Source organism: Schistocerca serialis, chromosome 7, assembly GCF_023864345.2.
Source record: "Schistocerca serialis cubense isolate TAMUIC-IGC-003099 chromosome 7, iqSchSeri2.2, whole genome shotgun sequence".
Taxonomy (NCBI): Eukaryota; Metazoa; Arthropoda; class Insecta; order Orthoptera; family Acrididae; genus Schistocerca; species Schistocerca serialis.
The window spans coordinates 520,885,142-520,905,890 of record NC_064644.1 but is presented as its reverse complement, the minus strand read 5'-3'; the positions used below and the strand labels follow the sequence as shown (position 1 = coordinate 520,905,890).

The 20,749-nt window shown below is 38.8% G+C and overlaps 1 protein-coding gene across 1 annotated transcript in view; it reads left to right on the top strand.

The window, feature by feature from the left end:
* The window catches only part of LOC126412199 (cyclic AMP-responsive element-binding protein 3-like protein 1), a 73,690-nt gene that overhangs the window by 32,257 nt on the left and 20,684 nt on the right, over positions 1–20,749 (top strand). Inside the window, exon 3 of the mRNA XM_050081681.1 lies at positions 5,781–6,176. Within this exon, the coding sequence (XP_049937638.1) occupies positions 5,781–6,176 (396 nt within the window). The remainder of the gene's footprint in view (positions 1–5,780; positions 6,177–20,749) is intronic.

The following is a 20,749-nucleotide window of genomic DNA, read 5'->3' as shown; positions in this document are numbered from 1 at the left end:
ACTGGCAAGGAATGTTTGTTGAAAATAATGGCTGTGTTACTGGTATTGCATAGAGGATTTCCTTCATATTTGATTTTGAAGACTTATAAAAGTTATATCGTTCTTCCTTGTCTCCCGTCTAATAATATGCAAAATAGTCTTTGCATAATTATTAGAGGTGTCAGTTTCTGGTTCATAGTATAACACTTTTGATTTTTGTATCAGCTTCTTTAGGATCTTACAGTACATTTCTGTTGCGTCATTAGCTTTCCAGCTGTAAGTCCCATCTTTGTTCACACAACTGTTTAAGTCTCTTTGTGATACGGGTCTTTTTTCAGGGGCATGGAAGTATTGTTGCCAACAAATCTCTTTTTGGAAAAACCTCTTCAAAAGGAATGAGAATCATTTATGGATATATTAAATTTAGTGTTAACCTCATCCACCTTGTGTGCTGGGCTCCATTCCATCGAGTTCCAGTGAGTCTCTAGTCATTAATATTATAAATTTCCAGGTTGAGATACCTTTCTTGAGAGGTTTTCTGTCATGCAGAGTAAGGAGTTGTCCATCATGTTCAGATAGCCCATTCAAGAATGGGATAATAGTGGATCTATGGCACATACTTGAATCTATAAATATATTGTTTATGAAAGTATGACTTTTAGATTTGATCCTAGTGGGAAAGTCAACTACTCATTAACATTATATGAATTCATCAGATGTTGAAACACTTTTTTTGTTGCTGCTTTCAGTTGAAAAGTTAACATTAAAATTTTTAGAAATTCTTAGGTGAAGGTAATTTATCCCTCAGTTTGTTTCATTTTCTGCAGTAAATAACACAAGGGTGCTTACTGTTAAACAATTGGTGTAACTTTTTTACATCATTTATTTTGCTTTTCAGAATGTTAATAGCGTCTAACAGTGGAAACTCCAGGTTGGAATATCAGCAATATTAGGAAAAGGATAGATTGCTATTCACCATAAAGATGACCTGTTGAGTTGCAGCCAGGCATTCCGAAAAGACTGTTACACACAATAGTTTTTGACCAAAGCTTTCTTCAGCAAAGAAAACACACACACACACACACACACAAAGAAGCACATCCCACACACACAGCTAGTTACTGCTGACCACTACCAGTGACTGATCTGGTCAGAGCTGCTGGTGGTACTGATCATGTATGCCTGAGGTGTGTGTGATTTCTTTATTGAAGAAGGCTTTGGCCAAAAGCTGTGATGTGTAACAGTCTTTTCATTGTGCCTGTCTGGAATTCAACAGGCCATCTTTATGGTGAGTATGGTGAGTAGCAGTCTATCCTTTTCCTAATATTGTTAATAACATTGTCTTCAACACATCTTTTATAGTACATGATTTTACTTGCAATTTCAGAATTGTTAAGTACAATTTTATGTTCAATATGATCCATGAATATATTGGCATAAGTACTGTTATAGACATCACCATAAAAATGAGGTGCTTGTGGGAAAGTACAGTGGTGAGTACCTCTGTTAGCTCCATTATGTTTGGAACACCCATTTTTGCGTATTGTGAAAAATTTTACCTAACAAGGCTTGTTGACTCTTGGACTGGGACGTGTACAAGTTTGTAACATCATATGAACAGAACATGACATTTTCAGGAATCTGAATATCTTTCATATGAGAAATTAGACCACTTGATTTTTTTAATTGTTTACTTTCCCTGGGACACACAATCTGTGGTAGTAGTATAATTTAGTTTTTGGCTAATCAAGTAACCTAAACTGTCAATATAATACACTATATGCCTAATTGATGTTGCTACTTTGTGAACTTCAGCTCGAGACCTAAGCCTAAGTACTGTAGATTCATAACAATGCAATTTTCCTTTTGAAAATCATTAAATAAAAACTGCCAGTCACTTATGCATTCTTTAAGGTCTTTCTGAAAGGATTCAGTTAGATCATTTTCTAACTTCTGTAATTTTTTTGAGTCAAAAAGTCCTAAGGTTTTCTCAACATACTCATGGTTGTACATAACAACAATAATATTTCATGTATCTGAGTTTAATCTTAGAGCCTTTTCATCAGCAAGCTTGGAAATAATGCCATTTATTATGAATTACTCATGCTTATTACATTTTTGTTCCTCTTTACACACTGAATACTTTGAGTATGCTGCCTTATAAAGGTAGCAACTTGGTTAGGCACTAAGTTGTTTTGTGCAGAGCAACTTTTGAGCTGATCTATAGTCAATTTGGTATTAACGATCAGTCTTTTTACACTTTTATTGCATAGTTTAGGAGGCAAATTACATTTTAAGCTTTTTCTAACATTTCCATTTCACCAAAAGAAAAAGTTGTGTCAGTTTGATTAACCACCTCATTGTGTGTGTGTGTGTGTGTGTGTGTGTGTGTGTGTGTGTGTGTGTCAGTTTAATGGTCTGTTTCTCTAAGTCATCAAACTTTTCTACTAATTCAAGCACTGTATTAAAAGTAAAGCATTCTTTGGGTGTAGATTATTCTTTATCACCATACTCCCATTACATTGTCTATCTTCTGATGTATCTGATATTTGTAACTCAGTTGTTGACATGTATTGTCTGTTTATTTTGAAAAATATGTGTTATGTACACAAGGGTATATATTGTCACGTAGGAGGTGTAATTAGATGAATGGCGAACACTAACTTCACTCAACGAAGGTTTAATCAGCACTTACACATACAAGAGCGCAGAGCGAAGTGCCTCTGGCCGTAACACATATGGTATATATACAGTTACAGAACATTCCAGTACAGTGATTCTTGACATTTGTGGATACTTCTAGAATGTACTCGAAATGCATATAGAAATTAAAATTTTACAGTTCAGGTGAGTTTTGAACTCACGACCCACCATACAACAGTCTAGTATCATAACCACTACACCACAGTGGCTGTGCTACTCAGCTTCTTCTGTGACAATATATTTGTTCCAACCAAATGTGTGTGGGGCTTTGTTACACTTCACTTACGATCACCAAGTCTCAGAAGTGTGTGGGGGAGAGGGGGGAAAGTAATAATAATGAGGGGTCCTTTTTTGTTTTATTATGTTACAACGGACTTGGTAGTGCCATAGTATTAACTGTTATTATTCGATTACTTTTATCTAATCATTTTTGTTTAATATTGAGTTGCCTGGTAACTATTATATATTTAGTAGTGATTTTATATTGGTATTGTCAAAGGATATGAGCAGACCAACTGTTTAGAGTATGTACTATATTTTGTTACATATCTGTACATCTGTCTTCCATTACCAGTCATCTTTGATATCTGTTTTTTAGTATTTGCTCACTACATCACATCAGTTTTCAGTTGCTATCTAATAGGTTGCTGTGCATCACTGTATATTCTCTAATAGAGCATCATATGTTATGCTGAAGACCGACCATGCTGATGAATGCATAGTTCACATGGAATTCCATGTCTGTATGTGAAATGACATATGAGGTAGTCTTCTTTTGTAGGTATAAGGGGTAGTCAAATGAGAACCAAACACCTGCCACAATGGGCCCATGGAATGGTTCAATTCCAAAGTAATCATCACATATGTTAAGAAGTTTATCCCACTGGGAGACAAGATGATCAGTTCATGTTTCATAGTAAGCTGTCGGTCACTGACAGACACACAACCACGCCCACTCTTACACTTCCTTGATCAACTGAAACCAACATCCACTCATGTCTTTCTTCAGGTCACCAAAGATATGAAAATTACACATTGAAAGACCCAGGCTGTACGGAGGATATTGCAGTGTTTCCCAACCAAATCGCTGAAGTGTAGCCTTTGTCCAGTTGGCAGTGTGGTCCAGGTGTTATCGTGAATCAGGATGATTCTGTCCAACAGTGTTCTGACAGCCTGACGAGAAACAGCAAAACCAACAATGGAAATATCCAGATGCTTAAAGGGACAGATTTATTACCTACATACTCTTCAAAAGCACGCGAGGTGATCAGGTTACATTGCATACAGTGTCAGTAATTTATGTTTGCGTTATGCATGTTAGAACAATTAGTTGTCGCAAACAAAACTGCAGAATAACTGTAGATGCTGTGGGGACAAATGGTAGCAAAATAAAACATTTTAGCCTGGACAGAGCTACAAGTTGGCACATTTAATCTAAATGTAGAAATCCTGGAATAATAGAATTGCAGTAAAGAATCATTAGAAATGTGTGCTGTACATCCAAGGCAATCATGTTGCCCATTATTTAAAAATCTACAATTATTAATAGTTACCTCCCCATGTATGTATGATATTATCATCTTCTTACATAGCAATTTAGAATTGTTCATGGAAAACTAATTTGATCATTCATATAATAAAATGCATAAAGATAATTTTATGCTCAGAAAAGTAGAGTGATTGCACCTTAATTATTATAATCTAAAATTCAGATTGTTCGTAAATTCAATTTACAAACCCCAAAGAAATGTAAATGATGCTAAGTGTATAGTAATTTTAATTTGAACTTGTATACAAGAACATGTAATTTTCCATCCTGATCAGCTAATTGGTGCAGTAAAAATATCAAGTGCTAATTACAGTGGCAGCAACAGAATTTTGTTTTGAATGTAAGGGGAGAAGAATGGGCCACATGGGTTCAGTAAGTTCCAGGTATAAATTAGTGTGAAGTATCGTTACCGTATTGGTCAACAGGTTACAAATGTAAATGAAGGAAGTTTAGTGTTTAATATTCAATCAACAAGAAGGCTATTTGAGATGAATCACAACTCAAATGGGACTAGAATGGGTAAGAAAATGGACTGTCCTTTTGAAAGGAACCACCCTCACATTTGCCTTAAATGATTTAGGGAAACCATGGAAAACCTAAATCTGAATGGTGAGATGGATATTTGAACCCCACTCCTCTCTAATGAGAGCCCAGTTACTTAACCATTGTGGTACATCATTTGGTAGCTATGAAATATAGTCAAAGTTGCAGAAAAATTTGTGCCAGTCTTCTACCAAAAAGATGCGGGCAAGTGGCTCACAATGTTGTTGTTGTTGCCTTTTTTTCATGCATATTATTTCATTTCCTTTTTCAGGCCTAAGGAATTTTTAGTGAAAAGTTTGAAGTAACTCTGTAGTATTCCAGAACTAGTAAGAAAGAAGCAATGTCACAAACTATTATTATTATTATAGACTGTACCATTGAATGATTCTGTGAATGCTGTGCCACATTAATGGTGCACAAAATTCATATGCTAGTAGCTTCAACAGTGTAGAAACTACAAATGACATTTCTCTTCTACATCATCAAACGGCAGGGCCAGGGAATTAATCAGCTCATTCTACACAAAATTGTGATGAAACAGTTTGAATGAGCTCTGCTACATGGAATTAATATACTAAATGACTTGTTGGTGATGCAGTAATGTTTATAAAAATATTATGAAAAGGATAGATTTTGCTACTTACCATAGAGAGGAGACACTGAGTATCAGATAGGAACAATGAAAAGACTGCTATTCATTTGTGCTTGTCTGTTACTCAGCATCTTCTCTGTGTGGTAAATGTATACCAGTCTTTTCATTGCGCCTGTCAGCGACTCAGCGTCTCCTCTAAATGGTGAGTAGCAGTCTATCATTTTCACAATACTGTCAGAGTCCATAGTGGACTTTCTATTCTTTAATAATATTTATAATGGGCCTACATATTTGAGGTTAGTTCATTTGTTGTTAGTATTTTTAACAATAAATTTTGTTATGTTTGTTAGCTTCATTAGCTACTATGTCACACAGTATCTGCTGTGAAGAATGTCAAGAACATTTCATTTACAGATGTCCCTGCCAAAACACCCAAACTGAAACAAGCTATCAACACAAATGCACATATAAGTAATTTGAAGACCAGTAATATTCAACAAGTGTTGCGGTTAACATCTGTATCTGGCAACCCACGATCTATTCTTCTACCTGTCAAATTGAATAGCTTATCAGACGTAAAAACAATTAAGATTATTAATGCTACAAGCACAAATCTTCCAACAAAAAGTCCTCGCAAGACAGCAAGCAATGGACTTCACGAAAGTGGTTCAGTTTTTGACATACAGACAATGTGTGTGGAAAATTTTGTGCCAGCTGATGATATGTCAAGTAACTGCTCATCTAAAGGAAGCCATTCTGAAGAAACTGGAGATGAGTCAGACAGCAGTTACCCAAGACTGGAGCTGACAGGTTGGTGTATGAACTTTTGATGTGTTTCAAAAAGTACAGCTATAAAATTATGAAACAGAATTGCTGGCCCGAGACTACCTTCAAGAGGTAAGATACTCAATATTGTTATTGTTGATAGACACGTATAAAAATAAAAGAAAACATCCTGGCTTTCAGAACTATTGGTTTCTTCCATAGGGCGAAGGGAGACATGGGTTGGGGAAGGTTAAAATGGATTGGCACTTCAGTCAGACTTGAGAACAAGATGAGGGGAACTGCTTAATGGCAGCTGGTGGATTCCTCTCAAACTCAGGGTCTGAATGACCTGCCTTCCTTGTTAAAATTTCTCACTCCTCTCCAAGGAAGGAATTAATAGTTCTGAAAGCTACAACAGTTTCCTTTGTTTTGTGTGTGTCTGTTGGCAGTACTAAGTGTTTTGCCTCCAGAAGGTAAGTGAAGGCTAGGAGTTTTGTCTCATAATTCCATTACATATTTAGTCAGTCAAGTGCAAGAGTGTGCAAGTATGTTGTCATTAAACATCTTACTATTACTGCCTATACTAATTTGACTAATGCATTGTTAGATGTGGATAACTTCTCCAAATTATGTTTCTTAATAAAAATGAGTAGGAAGCATTTATTGTGATCGCATTCATTGATGATTCCTTTTCAATGCACAAGCTGTACCCACCTCTGAGGTCACTAATGCATGCTTATGTGGGACCCGGGGGTAAGCTGGTTTGAATCCTGGTTGTGGAAGAAATTTTCACTGCTAGTGTTTGATCAGCAAGGGGAGGAGAGGTGGTGGCGATGATGATGATGATGATGATGATGATGATGATGATGAGAGAAGGGAGAGGGTGAAGCCCTGGCCTGGCACATAGCCTTCTCCTCGCAAATAGCCCAAAGGGGGCTTAACGTCTTGGTCCAATGGACGAACCCCATCAACAGGGTCACGTGCCCTCACTTCATTAGATACTGCAGAGGGGTTTGGTACTGAAACCAGGACAATGGTGTAACACCTGGTGATCAGAAAATTGTATCTACCACCTTAAATTATTATGAGCATTCTGTGAAGCATTTTGTAGACCTTCAAAACAGTCTTTCCACAAGGTGCCAGTGGTGGATTAACTTCCCATTACTTGGTAACTTTTAATAGTAAAGCTGTAGGGGAGTAGGTTAATATCTCCTGATCTTTGCGCTGATCATGAGCTCCTCACCACTTACACTCTGTTCTATCTACCATATCTGCAAATATTAGTATCTTATTGATTACATCATCACTAGGGAACTTATTATTATGTAAATAATTTTTTTCGCATAGATAAAAAACTGTAATAACACAAAAATTTCTGAAGCGGCACACTTCAGTCATATATAAAATTATATTTCACATAAAAATACATTTTATTCATGAATGTAACGTATAGTGAGTGATCTCCACTACAGGTGTTACTTTGTGATCTGGAAGTGGACTAACTTACTTACGATGTGCACTGCTGATCCAGTGTACACAACAGTCTGCAGTCATTGCCCTTGTCTTATTAAAACAGTGTTTGTACAGTATGGTAACTTAAGTGAATTGATTGGCAACATAATGCCGAAAGTGAAGTTAGGTTTTTGGTGCTTGTTTGCAACAATATGTTGCTGAATTTAATAGCATCTTTACAAGTGGAGGAAGAATTCTGCTCTCTCAGAAATGTGGGAAATAGTAAACACAGACCAGTGATCTCAAGTTTTGCAGCATTTAGTGGGTAGTAAACATAGAATGGCCATTTCATGAACAACTTCTAGACAAGTTGTTTTAGGTGAAGCAGCTTCCTCTTCAGAAACCATAGTTTCAAAAAGTTCCAAATGTTATGCAGATTCATGCAACACTTTTCTTTCATGTGATGCTCCTTTATTGAAATTGAGAAGTCCAGTGCCCCAAAATTTTCTCTTGAAATACACACATTTTGAAGCAGCAGAATAATCAATATTAAAAACATTCTATGTGGCCGCCTTTTGTGAATAAATGCTAAGAAAGATCAGAGCAGACTGCGAAAATAAAAATACTTAGGTAAGCATTGACGAATCAGCAGACTCTAGCAAAAGGAAAGTGGAAAACACTGTGGTAGATATGATAGTAAATGATAAAATGGTTTCCAAATGTTGATTTCTATTACCCTATAAAGAAAAACCATCCTTGAATCATGTAACAATGGCTGACTTATTCAATGAATTTTTGCAGTTTTTATGACCAAAGGGCATGAAATTAGTTAGTGTTTTCCTCTTACTTATGGATGCTGCACAATACATGAAGCAGTCAGCCAAAGGTCTTTCTGTAATCTTCCCACATATGATATACACAACGTGTATAGTACATGATTTATATGAAGTATGTGAGCGGGTATGTAAATTGTATCCTGAAGTGGACAGATTGATCTCAAATGGCAAAAAGGTGTTTGTGAAAGTACCAAGAACAGATTTATCAAAGCCAAAAATCCAGATTTTGGACTTCCTCATAGACCCATCGCTACTCATTGGAGGACATGGTTTTGGAATTTTAAATTGGTGACTGATGAACTAATTAAAGATGATGCTTCTTCAGCTGAAATCCTTCAGAATTTACTCAATGACAGCACACTAAGAAATTAATTGTCTTACATGTCGGCAAATTTGAGTTTTTTGTTTCATTAAAAAATTAGAAACATCAGTCAGCTTGTTAATTGAGACAGTTAATGAAGTACATGACATTGAGAAAAAAATTAATTCACTCAAAGGCCCAAAAGTGGATTTCATTAAACAGAAATTTGAAAATGTGTTAAAAAAATGGTGGAGTTCATACTATTTGTAAAATTTCCTTGGTTTTCGAAGGGGAAGTAGATAATGATGAAATGGAAAATGTTTGCCAGTGACATTCCTTTGATGAAATGGGCAAGATTATCATCATGCGATGTTGAAAGATCATTCTTGCAGTGTTGTGCATTGTTTTGAATCAACTGACATCAGTTTGTGATGGAAAACTTTGAGAGTTCAGTGCAACAGTGAATTGTTTGAATCCACCGCTATGTCAGCTTGATTTGTGAATGATTTTTTTAACATACATATTTACAGTTTTGTAATATTGAAACAAAATACTTTTGCATTTTGATGCATATTTTTTATATTTTTTGTACATAAAAAATAATATATATTTAAGTTTTTCAGCACATGAAGATCTGTTCACAAGTCATCACACAGTTACATGTTAAGAAATTATTTTCCTTACAAAGACAATGGATAAGATTGGCAGTTGTCGAACAGACCACAAACTTCTTATTGTTTGCTTCAGGTTATCTTATACATTGAAAAGTTAATATTCATATATCAACCCATCTGGAATGAAATTTGAAGTATTAAAACTTCAGAATGAAATGGCCACCACAGGGTACCAGAATTGTATTTTAGGTCTGCTGATTCAGCACCCAGCAAAAAGAAAGTAGTAGATGCAGAATGGACCACATTTGAAAATGACTTTGTAGGATCAGCAGAAAATCAGTGTAGAGAAAAGGAAAACACAACACTGGTTTGATGAAAGCAACAATGAAATTTTAACTCTCAATGAAGATAAAAGAAAAACCTGTCTACCTCCATCTAAGGTTACATTGTCTAGAGTGAAGAAGATACATTTTCAAGAGCTGAAAAACAAAAATCGGGACAAAATAAGGGAAGTATAAGGTAACTGATGGCAATGAAACCTAGACAGCTATGAGGTCACATAGTGTCAGAGACGTGTGTAATTTTTATGCTGGATTAAAGTTCGTTTTATGAATACATAATCTCCTCAGCTGAAAATCTGAAGGATGAGTACAATATCACCATTCTTACTGGGGTTCAATACATCTTGAGGCACTGGAAGGATGACCTCAACTCACGGCAGAATCATAAAGTGTTGGTGCAGAAGATTTTCTTCAGTACTCACCACAGCAATCTTTATACCACTCAAAAGTCTGAACTGATAAAGATTAATTCCCCAGGCAATAGCTTTCAAAACCTCATGAAAAGCAAGAGGGCTACTCTTCAAAACCAGAACAAGTAGTCTGATCCATTTAATATGGGGAAGTACAAACAATACCAGTCGATTTGTAAAGATGTCATAATAGTCACAATTTTTAGTAAAGGACTTGAGAGTATCCACAGCAAATATTGTGTCATATCTGTGCTCTGTATTGAAGGAGCGATTTTGTTTCCTTTTTTATTGTTAGTGACTAAAACTGCAGAAATCAGATCCATATCCTAGCTCTGTAAGCATGCTTCTAAGCATGTGCAAATTTAAACAAGTAAACGAACAGCATAATAATACTAAGCACTGAAAGGAATGCGTAAGCTGTTTGGCAGAATCTCATGGGGACAGAAATGGAACTTAGGTTGATTTTGACAAAAGTAATCTCTACTTTATTCCAGAGATCTACCTACAACAACAAAACAGAAAGTTTAGGAGAATAATGAATTTAACTTATGGAATTAAATAGCATCTAGGCTCATGCCCCCCCCATGAACCGTAGACCTTGCCGTTGGTGGGGAGGCTTGCGTGCCTCAGCGATACAGATAGCCGTACCGTAGGTGCAACCACAACGGAGGGGTATCTGTTGAGAGGCCAGACAAACGTGTGGTTCCTGAAGAGGGGCAGCAGCCTTTTCAGTAGTTGCAAGGGCAACAGTCTGGATGATTGACTGATCTGGCCTTGTAACAATAACCAAGACGGCCTTGCTGTGCTGGTACTGCGAATGGCTGAAAGCAAGGGGAAACTACAGCCGTAATTTTTCCCGAGGGCATGCAGCTTTACTGTATGATTACATGATGATGGCGTCCTCTTGGGTAAAATATTCCGGAGGTAAAATAGTCCCCCATTCGGATCTCCAGGCGGGGACTACTCAAGAGGATGTCGTTATCAGGAGAAAGAAAACTGGCGTTCTACGGATCGGAGCGTGGAATGTCAGATCCCTTAATCGGGCAGGTAGGTTAGAAAATTTAAAAAGGGAAATGGATAGGTTGAAGTTAGATATAGTGGGAATTAGTGAAGTTCGGTGGCAGGAGGAACAAGACTTCTGGTCAGGTGACTACAGGGTTATAAATACAAAATCAAATAGGGGTAATGCAGGAGTAGGTTTAATAATGAATAGGAAAATAGGAATGCGGGTAAGATACTACAAACAGCATAGTGAACGCATTATTGTGGCCAAGATAGATACGAAGCCCACGCCTACTACAGTAGTACAAGTTTATATGCCAACTAGCTCTGCAGATGACGAAGAAATTGAAGAAATGTATGATGAAATAAAAGAAATTATTCAGATTGTGAAGGGAGACGAAAATTTAATAGTCATGGGTGACTGGAATTCGAGTGTAGGAAAAGGGAGAGAAGGAAACATAGTAGGTGAATATGGATTGGGGGACAGAAATGAAAGAGGAAGCTGCCTGGTCGAATTTTGCACAGAGCACAACATAATCATAACTAACACTTGGTTTAAGAATCATGAAAGAAGGTTGTATACATGGAAGAACCCTGGAGATACTAAAAGGTATCAGATAGATTATATAATGGTAAGACAGAGATTTAGGAACCAGGTTTTAAATTGTAAGACATTTCCAGGGGCAGATGTGGACTCTGACCACAATCTATTGGTTATGACCTGTAGATTAAAACTGAAGAAACTGCAAAAAGGTGGGAATTTAAGGAGATGGGACCTGGATAAACTAAAAGAACCAGAGGTTGTACAGAGATTCAGGGAGAGCATAAGGGAGCAATTGACAGGAATGGGGGAAATAAATACAGTAGAAGAAGAATGGGTAGCTTTAAGGGATGAAGTAGTGAAGGCAGCAGAGGATCAAGTAGGTAAAAAGACGAGGGCTAGTAGAAATCCTTGGGTAACAGAAGAAATATTGAATTTAATTGATGAAAGGAGAAAATATAAAAATGCAGTAAGTGAAACAGGCAAAAAGGAATACAAACGTCTCAAAAATGAGATCGACAGGAAGTGCAAAATGGCTAAGCAGGGATGGCTAGAGGACAAATGTAAGGATGTAGAGGCCTATCTCACTAGGGGTAAGATAGATACCGCCTACAGGAAAATTAAAGAGACCTTTGGAGAAAAGAGAACCACTTGCATGAATATCAAGAGCTCAGATGGAAACCCAGTTCTAAGCAAAGAAGGGAAAGCAGAAAGGTGGAAGGAGTATATAGAGGGTGTATACAAGAGCGATGTACTTGAGGACAATATTATGGAAATGGAAGAGGATGTAGATGAAGATGAAATGGGAGATATGATACTGCGTGATGAGTTTGACAGAGCACTGAAAGACCTGAGTCGAAACAAGGCCCCCGGAGTAGACAATATTCCATTGGAACTACTGACGGCCGTGGGAGAGCCAGTCCTGACAAAACTCTACCATCTGGTGAGCAAGATGTATGAAACAGGCGAAATACCCTCAGACTTCAAGAAGAATATAATAATTCCAATCCCAAAGAAAGCAGGTGTTGACAGATGTGAAAATTACCGAACTATCAGCTTAATAAGTCACAGCTGCAAAATACTAACACGAATTCTTTACAGACGAATGGAAAAACTAGTAGAAGCCAACCTCGGGGAAGATCAGTTTGGATTCCGTAGAAACACTGGAACACGTGAGGCAATACTGACCTTACGACTTATCTTAGAAGAAAGATTAAGGAAAGGCAAACCTACGTTTCTAGCATTTGTAGACTTAGAGAAAGCTTTTGACAATGTTGACTGGAATACTCTCTTTCAAATTCTGAAGGTGGCAGGGGTAAAATACAGGGAGCGAAAGGCTATTTACAATTTGTACAGAAACCAGATGGCAGTTATAAGAGTCGAGGGACATGAAAGGGAAGCAGTGGTTGGGAAGGGAGTAAGACAGGGTTGTAGCCTCTCCCCGATGTTGTTCAATCTGTATATTGAGCAAGCAGTAAAGGAAACAAAAGAAAAATTCGGAGTAGGTATTAAAATTCATGGAGAAGAAATAAAAACTTTGAGGTTCGCCGATGACATTGTAATTCTGTCAGAGACAGCAAAGGACTTGGAAGAGCAGTTGAATGGAATGGACAGTGTCTTGAAAGGAGGATATAAGATGAACATCAACAAAAGCAAAACAAGGATAATGGAATGTAGTCTAATTAAGTCGGGTGATGCTGAGGGAATTAGATTAGGAAATGAGGCACTTAAAGTAGTAAAGGAGTTTTGCTATTTGGGGAGCAAAATAACTGATGATGGTCGAAGTAGAGAGGATATAAAATGTAGGCTGGCAATGGCAAGGAAAGCGTTTCTGAAGAAGAGAAATTTGTTAACATCCAGTATTGATTTAAGTGTCAGGAAGTCATTTCTGAAAGTATTCGTATGGAGTGTAGCCATGTATGGAAGTGAAACATGGACGATAAATAGTTTGGACAAGAAGAGAATAGAAGCTTTCGAAATGTGGTGCTACAGAAGAATGCTGAAGATTAGATGGGTAGATCACATAACTAATGAGGAAGTATTGAATAGGATTGGGGAGAAGAGAAGTTTGTGGCACAACTTGACCAGAAGAAGGGATCGGTTGGTAGGACATGTTCTGAGGCATCAAGGGATCACCAATTTAGTATTGGAGGGCAGCGTGGAGGGTAAAAATCGTAGAGGGAGACCAAGAGATGAATACACTAAGCAGATTCAGAAGGATGTAGGTTGCAGTAGGTACTGGGAGATGAAAAAGCTTGCACAGGATAGAGTAGCATGGAGAGCTGCATCAAACCAGTCTCAGGACTGAAGACCACAACAACAACAACAACAACAACTAGGCTCATGGTAGTGTAGTTTAGTTAGCAACAAAGTACAGTGTTTGCATCCCTTGCTAAGGCAATATATATCAATAGATCCTGAATAAAACTATTGCAAATGATGTTGTTGGGATGAAGTTCACATCTTGTAGTTCCAGAAATGAATACTAAAAAATATTAAACTGAAATCATTGCACAGGGAGCCTGTTACATTTAGGCGGACTGGAGGTTCACGAGCTAGCATTCGTACCTCATGCATAATAGTAAAGTAAAAAGTGCGTAAAATAAAAAGAGAGCAGATATTTTAAATTAATTAAGTGAAACAGACTCATCTGACTGTGAAGGGAGCAAGAACGGTCTGAAAGGGATTTGTGGTGCACGTGGTGGGAAAGGAGTGCCTGAATGACCGGGCGTGACTGGGTAAGGTAGTCACTTGGTATTCTTGGTACTTGGTTGTAACTGCACTGAACTTGTGATTACTGCACTCGCTTATTAATCCAGTGCTGATACATGGAGGATGTACCAGGTGTCCAATATCAGCCTTCACTCAGAACCATGGAGTCTTCTGAGAAAGCACACCCCAGGAAAGAGGTGTGGAAGATGTGGTGGAATACCTTTTACATACTGGACTGTGAGAAACTATGGTAAATTGGTTCCGAAAGTGAAATTTCACTGACAAAACAAACTCTGGTGAGAGGCGGTAGCCAAGGTCACAAGCCACATGGCATTGTGTGAGTTGAGCTGCCAAAAGAGCAGTTGGGAGATGTTGACTTGTTGAAGCAAGAGCAAAGACCGAGACTCATGGCAGTTCTGGGTACATGGCTTCCAGAAAGCATGGGTGTCAAATGTCTATCTGTGGCAGAAGTTACCAGCCTGGGCACTAGACTAAGGCAATGATGCTGTAGGAATATTTTGTTACCTAACTGACAAGTTTGATTACGAAATAGTCAAACAAGGCAAAGCGGCCACTGCACAAGGAACAGGGTCCACAAATTGTTAAGAAACACACTTATTTAATGACTACACTACTATGAAAAACGTGACACTCTCAAAATTTACAAATGCTGATGAAAGTCACCCGCCAGTGTGATGGCACTAGACAAAGGCATGGTGCATTTGGAATAATGACACTGAACAAAGTCACAAGCTTGCCTCAGAGAATCACCAGCATGACACCGATATTTCTCTCCTCAAGGTGCAGAATTAATCATATCTGGCAGAAGATGCAGCACAAAACATTGATTTACACACCCAGCTGCACAATAAGCATAGAGATGACATGGATGTGTTGTGAAACTTCATGATAAGCATCTCCATGTTGGTTGTCCATCACAGTGCAAGCACAGAACAGAAGCCAATGTTGATGCTGTGAGGAGAAGGTGAAGTTTGGCAGAAGCCTTGCTAGGGACTGAATTATTGTCCTGTACTGAAAGAGGAAGCTGCCTGGTAGAATTTTGCACAGAGCACAACATAATCATAACTAACACTTGGTTTAAGAATCATGAAAGAAGGTTGTATACATGGAAGAACCCTGGAGATACTAAAAGGTATCAGATAGATTATATAATGGTAAGACAGAGATTTAGGAACCAGGTTTTAAATTGTAAGACATTTCCAGGGGCAGATGTGGACTCTGACCACAATCTATTGGTTATGACCTGTAGATTAAAACTGAAGAAACTGCAAAAAGGTGGGAATTTAAGGAGATGGGACCTGGATAAACTAAAAGAACCAGAGGTTGTACAGAGATTCAGGGAGAGCATAAGGGAGCAATTGACAGGAATGGGGGAAATAAATACAGTAGAAGAAGAATGGGTAGCTTTGAGGGATGAAGTAGTGAAGGCAGCAGAGGATCAAGTAGGTAAAAAGACGAGGGCTAGTAGAAATCCTTGGGTAACAGAAGAAATATTGAATTTAATTGATGAAAGGAGAAAATATAAAAATGCAGTAAGTGAAACAGGCAAAAAGGAATACAAATGTCTCAAAAATGAGATCGACAGGAAGTGCAAAATGGCTAAGCAGGGATGGCTAGAGGACAAATTTAAGGATGTAGAGGCCTATCTCACTAGGGGTAAGATAGATACCGCCTACAGGAAAATTAAAGAGACCTTTGGAGATAAGAGAACGACTTGTATGAATATCAAGAGCTCAGATGCAAACCCAGTGCTAAGCAAAGAAGGGAAAGCAGAAAGGTGGAAGGAGTATATAGAGGGTGTATACAAGGGCGATGTACTTGAGGACAATATTATGGAAATGGAAGAGGATGTAGATGAAGATGAAATGGGAGATACGATACTGCGTGAAGAGTTTGACAGAGCACTGAAAGACCTGAGTCGAAACAAGGCCCCCGGAGTAGACAATATTCCATTGGAACTACTGACGGCCGTGGGAGAGCCAGTCCTGACAAAACTCTACCATCTGGTGAGCAAGATGTATGAAACAGGCGAAATACCCTCAGACTTCAAGAAGAATATAATAATTCCAATCCCAAAGAAAGCAGGTGTTGACAGATGTGAAAATTACCGAACTATCAGCTTAATAAGTCACAGCTGCAAAATACTAACACGAATTCTTTACAGACGAATGGAAAAACTAGTAAAAGCCAACCTCGGGGAAGATCAGTTTGGATTCCGTTGAAACACTGGAACATGTGAGGCAATACTGACCTTACGACTTATCTTAGAAGAAAGATTAAGGAAAGGCAAACCTACGTTTCTAGCATTTGTAGACTTAGAGAAAGCTTTTGACAATGTTGACTGGAATACTCTCTTTCAAATTCTAAAGGTGGCAGGGGTAAAATACAGGGAGCGAAAGGCTATTTACAATTTGTACAGAAACCAGATGGCAGTTATAAGAGTCGAGGGACATGAAAGGGAAGCAGTGGTTGGGAAGGGAGTAAGACAGGGTTGTAGCCTCTCCCCGATGTTGTTCAATCTGTATATTGAGCAAGCAGTAAAGGAAACAAAAGAAAAATTCGGAGTAGGTATTAAAATTCATGGAGAAGAAATAAAAACTTTGAGGTTCGCCGATGACATTGTAATTCTGTCAGAGACAGCAAAGGACTTGGAAGAGCAGTTGAATGGAATGGACAGTGTCTTGAAAGGAGGATATAAGATGAACATCAACAAAAGCAAAACAAGGATAATGGAATGTAGTCTAATTAAGTCGGGTGATGCTGAGGGAATTAGATTAGGAAATGAGGCACTTAAAGTAGTAAAGGAGTTTTTCTATTTGGGGAGCAAAATAACTGATGATGGTCGAAGTAGAGAGGATATAAAATGTAGACTGGCAATGGCAAGGAAAGCATTTCTGAAGAAGAGAAATTTGTTAACATCCAGTATTGATTTAAGTGTCAGGAAGTCATTTCTGAAAGTATTCGTATGGAGTGTAGCCATGTATGGAAGTGAAACATGGACGATAAATAGTTTAGACAAGAAGAGAATAGAAGCTTTCGAAATGTGGTGCTACAGAAGAATGCTGAAGATTAGATGGGTAGATCATGTAACTAATGAGGAAGTATTGAATAGGATTGGGGAGAAGAGAAGTTTGTGGCACAACTTGACCAGAAGAAGGGATCGGTTGGCAGGGCATGTTCTGAGGCATCAAGGGATCACCAATTTAGTATTGGAGGGCAGCGTGGAGGGTAAAAATCGTAGAGGGAGACCACGAGATGAATACACTAAGCAGATTCAGAAGGATGTAGGTTGCAGTAGGTACTGGGAGATGAAAAAGCTTGCACAGGATAGAGTAGCATGGAGAGCTGCATCAAACCAGTCTCAGGACTGAAGACCACAACAACAACAACTGGTAGCCAACAACTATAGTATGTAGGTATCTGGTCACATGGCAGGAAAAACAGCTTAGGACTGAAGTAAATGCATGAAGGAAGAAACTTGCCACCTTAGTAGATGGCTGTAGTGAGCTAGAGACATACAGAAATGCTAAGACAGCTATGCAGCAAAAGGCCGCCACAATATGCTAGCTAACAGGAGCTTTGCTGATTGCTGCGTTTGACGAGTGTGGCACATTGTCTACGCTGTCAGTGGGAGTGAACAAAGGGAGTCACCAATATAACATTGGACATATCTGTGCTATAATTTTGCTAAACACGTTTCAATCAGTCTGAAAATATATGCCCTGAATCTCAGTGAAGACTATATAAATAATATTACAGAACTTATGAGAAAAGTATGAACGGTCTAGAAGACACTGTAATGAATCATTGACTCAGATGGAGTGATTGCATTCAGCACATGAGTGATAACACATTTCCTTGTCAAATCCTGCATTGTGATCTCAGTACTGGCAGATGACATCATGGTGTCTCTCTAAAAAGTGCCACAAGAACAAGCTAAAAAGACTTTAAGAGCGAAAGCATAAGTCCAAACACTTCAGGTGCACTGGCAGATAATTTGTAATTCTCTTTTTGAAAAATCAGAGAAGAACTGAAGCTGGAGCTCAGCTAAAGCATAAACTGTGACAGATACACCTAAGCCCATTGCCTACGATGTTGGCTAGTTTCAACAAGATTGCGGTTGCTGCAATTTCAAGAAGCATTTCAAAAGTGGTAGACCTTTCAGTTGGGACGATGACCTTTGCAGTCTGGTCCCTTCAACCCCCACAAACCAACCAGACCTTTCAGTTACTTGTATTAGTCTTCTATTTTCTTCATAGTCTGTATCACAGCAAGAAATTTATTAGCCCTGAACTGGTCAAATTGATTGTGTAACATCAGTGGTTTGCAAGGTTGACTCTGTCCACAGTTCTGTACTAGGCCTGCCTGTGTTTATCAGAAACATGTTACTCATACAGCACGTGGCATATCATATTCTGGTTATTTATTAGATGCGATGATATTGCTGTTATGTAAAACAAAATTTACACTTCTTGTTTCTTCCACTCATCCATATTGTTACATGCACACTTTTCACGGACGATAGAAAAATGATATATGCATACAAACAACTTACACTGACCATGACGAGTTGTGATAACAACATTCTTTTTCCTACCACACATAACACAGTGACTCTTCCTTTTGTTTGAAGGCTCTTCCGGTTCTCAAGATTCTTCCAGTTTATAAGCTGTCAAAAATATTTTGAGACCATCTGGAAGCATCAGAATGTGACATTTGTAATTAAAAGAGCTTTCATAAATTGTTGAGACAGTAGTTTCAAAACTATTCTTCTTGGTTTTCTTGGGTATTCTACATTGGACTGAAATCATATTTGGGCACTGATACCTGTGATATTTAGTAAAGCAAAGCGTTCAGCTATTGTCATAGCCATAGGGTATTTACAGCACATCTAGTTGACTGTATCAAATCCTCCCTTCGCCATGTTGTTGCTCATGACTATGTGAGGTTTGTTAGTTTCTTCATCAACTGTGCCTTCATTATGCATGGAGCTTAACAGAGGAGCATCTCTTCTACCCCGGCCACCCTTGTAGGAGCCCACCAGATGTACCCTGCTATGTGAGTACATGGTACACGAGCGGAGATGCAGCGACGGACTTCTGTGGGGCTATGGGGAGCTAATGAGACATAATACAATTAACAGTCATTTATTTGCAAGAGTTTTACATTCACTTTTTTTTCTTCCTGGCGCTGCCTAGTAGCGACAGTACTGATAGCATGCTGCACGAAGGTGCAGAGTAGCACTACAGTGCTCTGTGAGGAATTTGCAGGCGCAGGCTCTCATTGTCACAGGTCAGTGCTGTGGCTCTGTCGTAGGAGTGTGCTGCAGCCAGTATGTTGCTACAGCCAGCATGGTTGTGGATGCCTGTTGGAGCCTTCGCACTCCCATTGAGTAAAGCACCACTTAGGCTTGGCCCCAGAAATCTGGCTGCCCCTGATGTCAGTTGTCAAGATGGCATATACGTGGAGGACCCAACAGCGACACAAAGGGTGGCTCGAGAGGCATTAGGACAAAGCTGGTAAGCCAGTATTTGTACTGCACAGGAGTGGCAGCACAGGAACCCTGCTCCCAAGCCCAGCAGCTCACAAATTGGTTCTTCTCTGAAGCCAGTATTTGTACTGCACAGGAGTGGCAGCACAGGAACCCTGCTCCCAAGCCCAGCAGCTCACAAATTGGTTCTTCTCTGAAAGATCAGCACAGCCCTCACCTTCATTCAGTCACCGTTGTAACGAGCGGGAGTGCACCTCACAGAATACAAGTTTCCTCCACAGCCAAATGGCTGTAGACTCATAGCAGTGAGCTTTGAGGTGACGGTGGTTGTAGACACTTGAAAGTATTCATCATGGCATCCTGCAACTAGTAGAGCTGACCTTCCATCAGTATATGTGATGCAGATGGATTTGCGTAACTCTGAGAGTGAGTGGAAGGAAGGCTAGGCTTTTATAGCAGTCAGTGACGTGATTCTCCCCATATGGGTGACCAAAGGAGCTCCCGTTTTCTGAGCCTTTCAGCACTTGAAGTTCCTAAATGTATCCTCATTATAGAGGATTGTTGTGTCTGCTCTGCATTGTTGTCTAAGTGCTGAATTGGGTTCCTGGCATTATTTCTCGCACACTGTGGGGCAGTAAGCTCCCTGTCTGTTTTAATTCCATTCTTCTGAGTTTGACGTAGGTTACGCCCCTGTTGTGTACCCACTTAGCATGATCCCAGCTGGTTCCTACAAAATTTTATTTCTTCACTGAATTACTATTTTGCAACAGCACATGTGACACCATTGTGATATTTCTCTGGTATCCAAACAGTGAAGACACGGTATTCCTGGATTTCAGAGTTCCAATGCAAGTTGTATGTTTCTGCAAAAGTCAGACTGCCAGTGGATAACTGGTA